This window comes from Dermochelys coriacea, chromosome 1, assembly GCF_009764565.3.
Source record: "Dermochelys coriacea isolate rDerCor1 chromosome 1, rDerCor1.pri.v4, whole genome shotgun sequence".
Classification (NCBI taxonomy): domain Eukaryota; kingdom Metazoa; phylum Chordata; order Testudines; family Dermochelyidae; genus Dermochelys; species Dermochelys coriacea.
This window is the reverse complement of record NC_050068.2, coordinates 221,615,399-221,628,437: the sequence shown is the minus strand read 5'-3', so window position 1 is coordinate 221,628,437 and position 13,039 is coordinate 221,615,399. Positions and strand designations below refer to the sequence as shown.

Genomic DNA, 13,039 nt, shown 5'->3' with positions numbered 1-13,039 from the left:
AGGAGTTGCTACATGTGATCTTTTGAGTGGCAGCCTCAGAGGTAGAGGAGAAGAGGAGGCAGTTGCTCTCTCAGCTGTATGTTCCACCTTCCTGCTAGCTCCTTTTCCAGTCTCACCAATCCATTCCTCAGCATGTAATTCACTACACTTTACCCACTTAGAATTTACTTTGGCAATCACTTCACCTCTGACCTAGAAACGTTGTACCATACTTATCTCTGGTATAATCCCACTGATATCAGTTGAATTACATCAGGGAAGAATTTGCTCCATGATACATAAGCAGCATTATCTCTAGAGTCTTTTTCACAGCTTTCCATGAGTCATCAGCAGGATTTCAGATTTTTTTAAAACTCTTTCATTTATCATTATTGTTGAGTACATTAATTTTGTGTGGGTGTGTGTGGATGTGGACGTGTGCATGCACACCACAGCCTGGCATTGAATAGCTGGTTCAACTCTGACACCTATGGCCTACAAATATGCTCATCAAGTGGAATTTAAATGTAGAATGCTCTCTTTTTAGCATAAAGCTGGAAGTATATTGTAAACTCCTTTTTTGTGGAAATAATGTAACAATGTGCAGTTAGATATATCATCTATAGCTGCATCTTCATGTTTCTATCCTCTGCAAAAGACATTTCTGGCATAACATCCAGCTGCTGTCTATTTCCTTAAATATATGCTTTACTGAAAACAATGAATCTCATGGCCAAGGAACTCTGAAAATCCAGACCTCTTGTTATCATTTCATTTTACCCCTACTTCAGTAAATGATAGGCTCCTGTTACTGCTGAAGTAGTTAACCTGCTGTTCTTGAGCCAATAAGAGCAACTTGTGTCTAGAATCCATGGCATGCTATGACACTCCAGGCCAGTGTGGAGCTTTGTCACCACCTGCCCTGCAACTTGGGGTACCTTACAATGCTTTGCTGCTGTGGCTCCCAACTTGGGCTCCTCACAAACAGCATTCAGGTCGCACCCTGTGTGTCTGTGCATGCCCACACCCTGATCCAGCAACTCGGACCCCAGAAGTCTGTTAGCAAATGCCAGCCACATTCTGGTGTCCAGCAGCCTTAGTTAACACATGCCAGGTGACCCCAACACATTTCCAGTCCTGGATTTTCCCCCAGAAGAACGTGTTCTGCACTGTCTAGCTCTCCCCTGAACAGTCCAGAAATCCTCTCTAAGGGGATCAAGATACAACAGCTTTCCACCTTAGATGGACTTATCCAAACCATTCACAGCACTGGTTTAGTTTTGATTAAAGAATAAAATACGTTTATTTAACTAAAAAGAGGTAGGTTGTAAATGAGTACAAATAATGAGGCATTAAAGTGAAAAATAGTTACAAGAAAAATAAAGATAAAACACTTCCTAGTACTAAATTTAGCAGACTTAACTTGGTTCAAGCTGAAATTCTTACCACAGGTTTTCAGTATATTGCTGACCATGCTCTCGGGCCAGGATCTGCTCCCAAGATCCAACGGCTGTTTCTCTTTTTACCTAAGATGACAAAAGAGAGATGGATGGTGAGAGAGATCTTAGGGTGTTTTTGCCCCTCACTTTTATAGTTAAGTCACCCTTAAAAAAGCATTTTCCTGAGTATGACACCTAGTTAAAGTTCTTTCTAGCTGAGAGCAGGACACACAGAGTCTAGTAGGGAAGAGGTGTTATGCTGTTGTTTTCTAAGATGCAGATCTGTTTGTTCCTGTTCCCCTTCCTTGCCAAAGAATGGCCACTTGGTAGGTGATGGCCCGTCAGCTTTGATGACACCTCTATAGAAACATCAACTTTCCTTTGTCTTCCCAGGTTTACCCACTTCCCAGACTTGTCTGGAAAACACACTTCAGTCATGTTTTCAGCCTATGTCTATAACTTTACATATAATGTTGCTACATACATTTCACCATGATATTACTGACCAGCAAGTTATTGGTTTTCAAATGATACCGTTCAAGGAATATTTTATAGAGAGATTATTACAATGGCGTGTAAAGTGTGAATACAGGGATTAATTACATTACACATGCCTCCAAGGAGGACCTCTACAAAACTGATGTTCATGCCTCCTGTGACTACAGTATTTTATAGGAATAGTCCCAAATGCTGTATTTATTCTGAGGTTTTAAAATACCATTCAGGGCTTTGCAAGATCTGGTAATCTTCCCTCTGCCTGTTTCAAAGGAGGGATTTGAATTCACATCTCCTACCTCCCTAGTGAGTGCCTTGATAAGCAGGCTATAGAGTCATTCTCACTCTCTCGTTGGCTCAGTGAATATTTAAGTATTTATACAAAGTCTGATTAGGGCATGTGTCTGGTAAGGGGTGAGATCTGAGTTCAAGTCTATGCTCTCCTGAACGTTTAAGTAATTTAGACCAAGTGGAGCAATGTTCTACAGGGCAGACTGAGAGCATCCTGCCCCCAGAATAGCCTATAGCTTGGTGATTAGGATGCTCACTGGGGATGGGGGAGATCTGATTCAAACCTGGGTCTCCCGTATCCCAGGCAAGTACCCTAATCACTGGGCTAAAGGCTATAAAGGGAGGAACAGACACACAGAGTTTGGTGGCCTGGATGAAGTTTTTCCCAGATGAAACTAATTGAGTCAAATTTGCAAATAGTTTTGGGTTGACCAAAACTGTATTTTTTGGCAAATTAACTATTCATCCAAAATTTTTGCCCAGCTCCACTGATGTAGTAAATGCAGTATGACATAATGCAATGGGCAATAGTGTGGGGAGCGGGGAGAGGTATTATTATGTATAACTATTACTCTCCCTCTTCCCTGTACTTTGGCTTAAATCTCTCTTGAGGCACAGGCCGGCAGGGTGTTAAACAGATTTAAATCTTAGAGCAAGAATCCAGAATGCAACTGTTCTCAGCTTCAAAAAGCGAAGCAATTTCTTAATAAACAAAACAAATATTTAATACACCTAAACATTACAAATAGTATTTAGAATGCTTCTGAATAAATTTTTAAACTAAAGCCAGTAAGCCTATTGTTGTTCTTCTCTATCCAGACTTTGCTGCTGTTACATGTATTACATAGGTTAATATATTTAGGCTAGGAAAGATTAGATTTTTGTAACTAAATGTCAGTAAATGTCAATTTCAGATGTAAACCAATTAAAAATATTTCCTTTGATAATAAACAAAATTGACAGATAGGCCCAGTAAGAAAAATGCTGCTTGAGAACCTACTGGAGTTTGATTTAAGGATATTTACTTTGTATATGTTAACCTGTGATACTGACAGTTTGTGTTTTAATAGTTATAAAGCTTTAACTTTTTAAATCTCAATGTCTATTGTTATTACAGCCTGGCACCCCTCATAATTTATCCCAACAGTGAAAAATTTAAATAGATAAAAATAAAAAGTGTTTAAAATTAAACATCGATATTATCTGTTGAAATTATAAAATAAATGTAGAGATCAAACTCTGCTAAGCATACATGTATTTCAGTGAAAGATTTCAACAAGACACACATACAGTTACATTCCTCTCTGATCTTCTTGTGAAGACAATTTCTCAGTTTCTAGAGTGTGGCCTCAAAAGGTTCATCTGGATTCTCCAGGGTCTGAGGAGAATGTCGCCTCTCAGTTTCCCTCCAACCTTTCAGAATCTTCTCAGCAAAATGAGAACGATCATCCCAGACAAAAGCAATTATAATGCCCAAGCCAATAGGTGACTGTCTCCTCAGTTTCCTACAAAGTGCAGGCATCTGCAGTCCCCAGACACAAATTGGTACAGGTATTAGGACACATCCTTCACAGCACACACCTCTCTTGGTCATGCATCAATCACTTGCAGAGGTCAGAGGGCTGTCTCCAACTACGTCATTTATAACTTTTTCACTCCCTGAGTTCTGATGAACTCTCAGCTTTCAGATTGTGAGGGTTTGGAACCTGTAAAACTGCTTACCTTCAATGGAAACATTCTGTGCAGCTTCAGAGATGGTTACTGAGCATATCCAATAACTACCACATCCCTCTTCTAGATGCATCTGTGCTCTTCTAAGTTGGGCTGCCATGCAGAAGGTTCAGTTCATATCCATGTCTCCTCTCCATGGATTCTTTTCCTTTGGACTTAAAAAACCAAATGCCACAGTGTGAACATTACAATAACATTCTCCATATAGATTTTTCTAAAGAAACAGGTAGGATGGCATTTTCAAAAGCACTCAAGGTGAGCCTAACTCTACTCATAGTGAAGTCAAATGGCGGTGGGAGGGTGGGTAATACGATTGGTTTCACTGGGCGCAGGATTAGATAAATACTGAGTGCTTCTGAAAATCCCATTGATGATAATTAGGGCCTAATGGGAGTTGGAGCCAGTCCCTATTTTAAAATTTCTGATGATTTCTTTGCTCCTGCTTTTAGTTACTTTATGTGAACTTTGCTCAGATGTGTGAACCACTGAATAAAGGATCGTTGTCTAGCACGAGATGCTTCTCCGTAGCCTGAGATCCAGGAACACCAAGTGATAAAGGAATCCTGATGCAAAAATTTTTAGCATAGTAATTGTAGCAATATAAAACTGATCAGATAGGTACAATAGTTCAAGTTCACACTAAAAAAATGTAAGTCAATTGTAAACAGTTGTTCTAAGTTAATTTTCTGTGTTTCTTTTAATTTAGTTGCTGTATCGAGAATGGGCAAGATATGGAGCATTTTACAAGTATCAGCCTATTGACCTCATAAGGTAATAGCTTTGATGAAAATAATGTGGGGGCAGATTCTCAACTGGCAGAAATCAGCATAGTTCCATTGATTTGCATCAGCTAAGGATTCTGGTCCTTTGTTTGCTATTGTCAGGAATGGCAATAAATTATCTTAATGCTTAGTATCCTGTTCTGTTAGATCTAGTAATAATGTATAACAAGTAGAATACATCAACCCATCACTACACCTCTCATTTTGCATTATATCTAGTCCTGGATAAACACAGTACTTCATAAAAGTGTTTTCTTTTCTTTGAATGAATTTGTGCAAAGTATTTGCACATTCCTATGAGTGAACTTTTTTTGGTAAGAATGTTCACTGAAAGTGAAATTTTGGTGAATAATCAGGAGAATGTGTTCCCATGAAGTTTAACCCAGAAGTGTTTGTCTCGTAGTTGTGAAATTAAGCATTAACAATGGAGCAGTTACCAAAGTGGATTCTCCATCACTGACAATTTTTAATTCAAGATTTGATGTTTCATTCTAAAAGATCTGCTCTAGAAATTATTTGGGGGAAGTTCTGTGGCCTGTGTTAGAAAGGAGGACAGACTAGATGATCAGCATGATCCCTTCTGACCGTAGAATCTATGAAATTACTTTAATTTCCCTCTTCCTTTTTATGGAAAGTTTCATTCATCCAGTCAGGGAGCAGAAACAATGTAATGTGATTTGAGCTAATCAACATGTTCGGAATCTTAACATTTCAATGGAATTTTGAATTTAAAAAAAGTTTTGGAAAAAAATCTTTTAAAAAATTGCCAAATGTTTCTCTTTATTGGACCAGCTTTTCATGATGTAGGTGACCAGTCACACCATCTCAAATGCCAAACTAAGAGAAAGGTTCACCTATGACCTCTAACTTTGAAGTATGTTCATATAAAATGTTTGTCCAGTAAAAAATGAATAGGTTAAACCCAGTCTATTTGTGGATAATGTGTGAACAGAAAAAATGGGCTAGTCATTTGTCAAGTAAATTATTCACTATGAATAAGGTAGTTCAGCTCCAGCTGTGGGTTAGATTGTTCCACCCTTATCAATATGAGGAAGCACTTACTCAGGTAGTCCCAAATTTGAGATTTGGTTTTGTCAGTAACCAGAGTGCTCTTTCATATCACTGCTGTGATTTCATAGAAATTCTGTGGTTTTAAACTTTGAGAACAAAATAAAGGATTTGGACATGTGCAATTGGTTCTTTGTTCTCATGGAGAAGATACTCCTAACTTTTATCTTCCATACTTTTCTTGAGTGTGAGTTTCACTGTCCACTATGATTAAAATAAATGTGGGTTTTATGTTCTGGGTTACAACATATAGACACAGGACAACTTCTCCTCTTTTCTCTGCAATCTTCTTTTTACTTTTATTAGATATCATTTTTTGTACAGTCATACTGTGCAGGGATTTGAGTTCAAGTTTTAGGCATGAATGTTTACTCCCAGTGGAAGAAGGAGCTATTGTTAGTGTGGGTGAAATGAATAATGTGGCTTTTCATGAGCGGGCTTGGTAAATTTTGCAGATTGTCACCTCAGGTAGAGAAATAGGGTAGTTTCATGGGGTTGTGATTTATATTCATTGTGGCTTTTTGGCTTCAACTTGATTGGACTTCCAGTTTCAAAACTAGATTTATGTTTGTTCCAATATCATGTAGTTTAACATGTTTGTATCCCAATCTTTGATTGATGGTGGCAATTATATTAATTTTGCTTTATATGCAAAACCTGTTTTGACTGATTTGAACCTGTAATGCATATATATTAACAACTGTTTGAAATATGTTGATGGAAAAAACTACAAACACAATGTTAATTACATTAATTAAATTCAAGTATAGCCTAGAACACCAGTTGCAACTATGTATTTCTTTTCCCTATTTCCTTTCAGTTCCAAGTAATAGGTACACAGCAACTCAATACCCCACCATATGCAATGAACATGAAACACCTCTATCTTCCAGTTAACTCACTTTTAACCCTTGGAATGCTCCCAGTTTCCAAGTGACGCATACTTGTAACTGGAACCAATGCTAGGGATTGCATTTTTGCTACACTCATTCTTGGCACAGGCCAGGTCCATTTTTGAGGTCAAATGTCCTGGGAGATAGCTAATTGCATAACCAGTCATTGAACTTGGCTTATGTAGAACATTTTCATTTTCTTAAAGGAAAAAGAAATAAAAAGTGGACCATTGAAACATTAACTTACAGGTCCATTCGCTTCTATATTACAAACAGTGAAAGCATTCTGCTCTGATCTTGTGCATGCCCTTGGGGGACAGTGACAGTGCAGTTTATTGTAAATCAATGAACAGAGGGCTCAAGTGAAAGAAAACAGGGTAGATGTTATACATTTCTAATCTGCAACAGGTTTGTTTCAGTGAAAGGGCTTTAAGGGAATGCACAATACAGATATATCTGAAACTGAATTTGTAAAAGGTGAACAACACCCAATCTCTGGGTACATGTATACATATGAAATAGACAATCTAAACAAAAACCTTATTGAATTGAACCCTACCTCTAGGATACAAGCACTTTGCAGACCTCATTTTCTTATTTAGGTATTACGGCAAAATGTTCAGACTTGGATGCTTAAATTTAGGCACCAGAATTCCTATTTTGTCTTTCAGGTATATTGTCGTCTTCTTTTTTTAATCCAAAGGGAAAATTTGCATTTTTGAGGAGGGAAATTGTGAGTAATCAGCTATTAAGAGCCATTCTAGGCTGTTGGTAGACCTTAGGCTATATCTCCACTTAGAAAACAAGTGTATTTTTAATACATTTTTGCTGGCCTAGAAAAAGTTTTTCCCACTCAGAACAAATCCAGCCAAATTTGCAAATAGTTTCAGGACTGCCAAAATAGCATCTTTTGGTGAATAAACCATACTGCTTCCCCTTTCTCTCTCTCCACAGCAACTTCATGAGTGTTACTGCAATTGCAGGGCTGCTGCCTATTTGTGCCATCCTCTGCTCTGGCTTGCCCTCCTTTGGAATATGATCAGTGCTGTGTGGATTCAGCATACATAGACTAAGATGCTAATGCACAGCATACTCCCATGTAACACACCCCATGCTCCCTTATAAGAGTGGGTCTGGATTTGGCCCATGAAATTGCCCTTGAATCTTTAATAGGAAACTGGTGCTGCATTGCTGAGTTAAGTACATTTTGTTGCCATGTCATATTTCATCAAAGAACTGTGGCAACTGAAGAAATAGCTAGGATTGGGGCAGCTCTGGTAAACAGTATGGCCACTGCCAGCTTTTCAAAAGTCATGAGATTTGCTTAAAAAGCCATGAGATTTCAAAAAACAAACAAACAACAAACCCAACCAACCAACCAAAAAACCTGCTAACTTTAGGTTTTTCTCCTTTGCCTTCTGGTTTTTGAGCCTTTATGGTGCACTCAGGTCATATTTTTGAGCTTTTCTCTGAAACTACAAGGACAAGAAAGTTACTTTTTAAAAAAATAAAAGCTGAGATTCTCATGTTCTCACAGGACTCTAGGAGCTGGGACTTTAAAAAACACCATACATTATGAGACTTGATAAATTATGACATTTGGCAACATTGGGTAAAACTTTGAGTAGCCCTATCATGCTAGACATTAATATTTCCTGTTTCTAAAGCTTTTTTATTCTTCTTATTCTGGAGAACAACAAATCTCTATGTTAGCCACTAGATGGTATCTTGTTTGGCAATAAATGCCTCTTACTACAAATGCTGCTTATAGTATCCTATGAAAGAAACCGATACATCGAGCTAACTTTGCACTTGCAGCAAGATTTACAGTATGAAGAGGATAAATATTGCATTTGAAATGGCTCATGAATCTTCACTTTGTCCTGAATTTTTCATAATGTTATGAAAAGAGAAATCAGCATGTGGGTTTCATATATGGCTCTGGGGGTTTAGCTGATGTAAATGATGGCATAAGGCTGGGTGTAAGCGGCGTCAGAAAAGAGGCATAAGTGGCAAAGTAGTACAGCTTTCACGGATTTCTCATTTAGTGAGTATGCAAAGCCCAGGTACGTTGCACACCAATGAAGCAGAAGGGAAAGTGGGCCAGGAAAAGCAACTAACAGGAAATGTGAGAGCAAGTAGGTAGAAAAACACTACATGATATGTCCCCGAGTCCAAAGGAAAGGCATATTCACTATAAAATATTAAAAAGAAGGAAAAATAAGGCTCTGTTTTTGGGGACTGTACAGCTGAGTGTAGGAGGAGAAGGAACCTCATCATGATCTAAATTAACTTCTTATACTCCTTATACAGGGCTTCCTTTCCTGGGGAAATGAGAATTACTGCAACCGAAAGGTGAAGTAGTTTCTCCCTCCCCAGGCAACCTTCATGGGCTCAGTAGGTAAGAATCTTTTCAGCAGGGCTGTTGGTTTTTGATTTGTTTGCAAACAAGATTTAGCTGTCTGACCTACAGCTGAGGAAGAGTAGGAAAGGGGCAGGTAGAGATATTTCTGGATGTTAAGATTGTTGAGTGCTACTCTGAGTGGCCCCACATGATCTTATGAGTGCCCCATCATTGGCTTCAGACAGCTCAGACATTGCATGGCTGCTACTAATAGGAAAATATCCTGATAGAAATAAAGGATGGATCCTTCACGACTGCATGTGTGTGCAGAGCTTCTGTGGGCCAGTAGCCTCACAGGCCAATCTGCAAATTGAGATCAGGGATTTATTTCCTTTAAAAATATCGAAGTGTAAATATCACTATTATTTTGTGTGGCCACTTTATCATCTCTATGTCACTGTATACTACATTCATGTTGTATTTAGTAGCTCTTTGTATGATCTTCTTTTACCATTGTAAATTATTCAATTCACAAACAATAATTAACTTTTACTCACCGTGCTCCTATGAAGTAGGGAAAGATTATCATCCTTACAACTGAAAAGGTGCCATTGATCTACCTTCAGTCTATTGCTTTAGTTTCCATCAATGGATCATTTTTTACGTATTTTATTTTGTAACACTGAAACTCTGTATTTTTTTTTCTCCATTGCAATTTTTCCTGTGTTCTGTACATTAATTCACGTGAGGGTCTGTGAACAGGACACTTTCTCCCATCAATATTTCCTTATTATTAAGTTTTAAATATTAGTTATTTTTGCAGCACAACCAAGGAACTGGTGAGATAAGGCAGCATAAATGCATTTTAGGACTTAGCTTCTGAGGAAGTTTATTCCACTGCTGGTGGCAATTTAAGCACAGATTGGGCTGATCCTTGAATGTCTCCAGTTAAACTACAGACCTCTGATTTCAAAGAAAGAGACAGCAAGTATGGCAGGTTTCATACAAATCCTTAACTAAGGAAGCTCCCTTAAATGGCTCTTTTCCAGGGGTGCTGGAACAGTTTGTACGGGGGGGTGGTGTTGAGAGCCATTGAACCAAACTGTAAACCCTGTATATGATGGAAACCACTTTAAGCCAGGGGTTGTGGCAGAACCCCTAGTTCCAGCACTTATGCTCTTCTCTTTCTGCATTTTAACTTATAAGTTCTACTTATAAGTAAAAGGGGCCAGATTGATTGTTGTCTTGTGGGCAGAGGTCATGAATTCTCTGGTGCACAAGGGCTGCAAAGCACCTGAACAGCCCCTCCTGGGAATACACCTGGTGCAGGAGACCCGTATCAGGCACAAAGATGGCTCTGATAGATCTGAGCCCTTTTCCCTGCAAAACCCACCACACAAATGGTGTTTCAGGGTGGGAAACTTGCATCCTGTGGGCACGGGCACCTAGATGCTAGTTAGAGACAGCCTTCAGGGGTCGGGTGTAGTTACAAACTTGCTGGGGTGCCAGATTAATGGAAGGATACATCAAAGCTGGTGAACTTGGGCTAAATTTTGAGAGAGTTGGGGCCAGTTTTTGCTACATACTACACTGAATTCAACCTCTTTACACTGTTTGGTATTTGAATCCAGGGACACAACAAGTTACTAAGGAAGGAAATGTTTGCACAACCTCCCTTCCCCTCCTCTGTACTGAGCTGCTGAGCCCACTTGCATAGGAATCATTTTTGAGCTTTTTGCTATGGACAGAGGAACTCTTCTGTTCACAACACTAATGGGCTGCTTGTACTTGCCCTTCTAATATGCTTCTCCTTTTCCTGCGTCACACTGGAGTGTGTTAGTATTTAGCAGAGATCCCAGGGTTGTTTTTATCCTCTTCTTGTCACTTCTGTACAATTCCTTTCCAGTCTCTTGGCTGATTGTTCTGAAGGGGGTTACTCTTTGCCAGGAGCCTTTGCAGGCTCCCAGATGGCTTCATTTGGTAGTACATGTAGCTGGGTGAGTTGACTGGAATGGATTATTACTGTACTTTCCGGAGTCAGAGATCTGGGTTCTGTTCCTGACTCTGCCATGCTGACTTGCTGTGCAGTCTCCAGCAAATCACACAGGAGCATTCTGAAGAATCGCTCATTCATGTTGGGCGCAAGTACTTTGAAGTTGCCATTTCATCACAGGGGAAAATATTATTGTTATTTTAACAATACTGTTATGAAAAGGAGTCTCCGTCACACGGGTTGTAACAGCAGAACACTAGAAATAATCTCCATCTCCACCGAGCTTAATTCTGCTCTCATTTACACTGCTGTAAATCTGAAAGAACTCCAGTGAAATCTGTGCAGTTAATCTGGGTTTTCCATGGTATAACCGCAGGCAGAATTTGTCTCTGACTGAACTGTTTATCAACACCCTCTTAGAATAGACTTATTTTGAGGGCTTACATGGGACATGGGACTTGCACTAGGCATCTGCACAATGGTGATTTTTATTCAGTAGGCAGTTATATGACTGGGAGGGCTAACATTGCAAATATGAATGTGTGAGAGAGACAGAGAGAAAGATGTGAAACAACAGATGGGCTAGATTGGGACATAGCAATGAAAAAATTGAATAGTCTTCCCAGCTAGGTGACTCAGTGGCTACAGTGTCTTTTCTTTGTCTTTTTAACTTTACTCCCAAAACGCTATGAAATTCTCTCCCAAACATGTCACACATCACTCTACTTTATTCACATTCCAGGTAGCCCACACTTGATTGTGCACAGTTATAAGCCGTTTCTTCTTCTTCTTCTTCAAATCTGATCTATTTAAAAGTTGCATAACTTGGCAACAAAGTGTTATGACCAACATGCATTTTTGGTATTTAATTACCAATTATTCTATGTCTATGTCTATGTCCAAACCAATATAATATACAGAAGTGCATCACAGATGTCTGGTTCAAATATATGGGAACTGAATAAACATTTTGAATGCAGCCTTCAGAATACTGTTTGTAGTAAATTTGCCATGATAGTCGATACACTTTCTGCAGTTTCTTCTCTTGCTTTGTTTACTTAGGGCTTGGTCCTGAATGGTGCTGAGAACCTGCACCTTCTATTCAGCTGCTTACCTCTCGGTACCCTTTTATATGATACACATGAATCATGTTCTGCTTCTTTCAACTCCTCCCTGCACCCACAACCAACCTGTGCCCATGTACGGCAAATGGGGGGATTTGGCCCTTAGCTATTTCTGGATATATATGAATCAGGTGCAAATTATACCAAGATCGAGATGTGATATAACAAAACTTAGTTTGTTTCTCCTCTTGCTCTACAACAGAGTAAAGCAAGAGCACTCCCATTACAGTCAATGGAGTAATACTGTTTTTACACCCGTGTAAGTGAGAGAAGAGTCCAGACCCTCAGTTATTTACATGAGGTCACCTGTAAACATCCCTCCTTAACACATACATCCTACCACCACCATCCAGCACACATATTTCTAGCCAGTACTTATTCTTAAAATTAGGTACTGTGGTTTTTTTTATAATCTGCAATGTTATTTAGTGAGTATAGTTACAAATGCTTAGCTTTAGAAAGAACATAGTATACTAAGTGTGATGGGCAAGGCCAGATGGCTATAGAAAAGTAGTGGGAGATAGATATATTAGCTCCAGGCTAAACAAATCCTTGGTACCAGGTTAAGTGAAATGGAAGCTGCTCCAGGTCAATTAAGACACCTGGGGCCAATTAAGAACTTTCCAGAAGGCAGGGAGAAGGCTAGGTTGATTGGGACACCTGAAGCCAATCAGGAGCTGGCTGAAACTAGTTAAAAGTCTCCCAGTCAGTCAAGTGGGTGTGCATGTCAGGAGCTGTGGGAGGAAGTTGTGCTGTTGGAGAGGCTGAGTAGTACACACCATATAAGGTACAAGGAAGGAGGCCCTGAGGTAAGGGTGAAGTGGAGCTTGAGGAAGTGAGGGCTGCTGTGGGGGAAGTAGCCCAGGGAATTGTGCATGTCATGTTTCTAAAAGGTCAGCT

The 13,039-nt window shown here is 39.3% G+C and overlaps 1 protein-coding gene across 2 annotated transcripts in view; it reads left to right on the top strand.

Moving 5' to 3' along the window:
- Window positions 1–13,039, top strand: part of ANO2 (anoctamin 2) — a 286,956-nt gene that overhangs the window by 95,769 nt on the left and 178,148 nt on the right. For both annotated transcript variants that reach the window (XM_038401414.2, XM_043514786.1), the window contains exon 10: window positions 4,642–4,706. In XM_038401414.2, coding sequence (XP_038257342.1) covers window positions 4,642–4,706 — 65 coding nt within the window. The remainder of the gene's footprint in view (window positions 1–4,641; window positions 4,707–13,039) is intronic.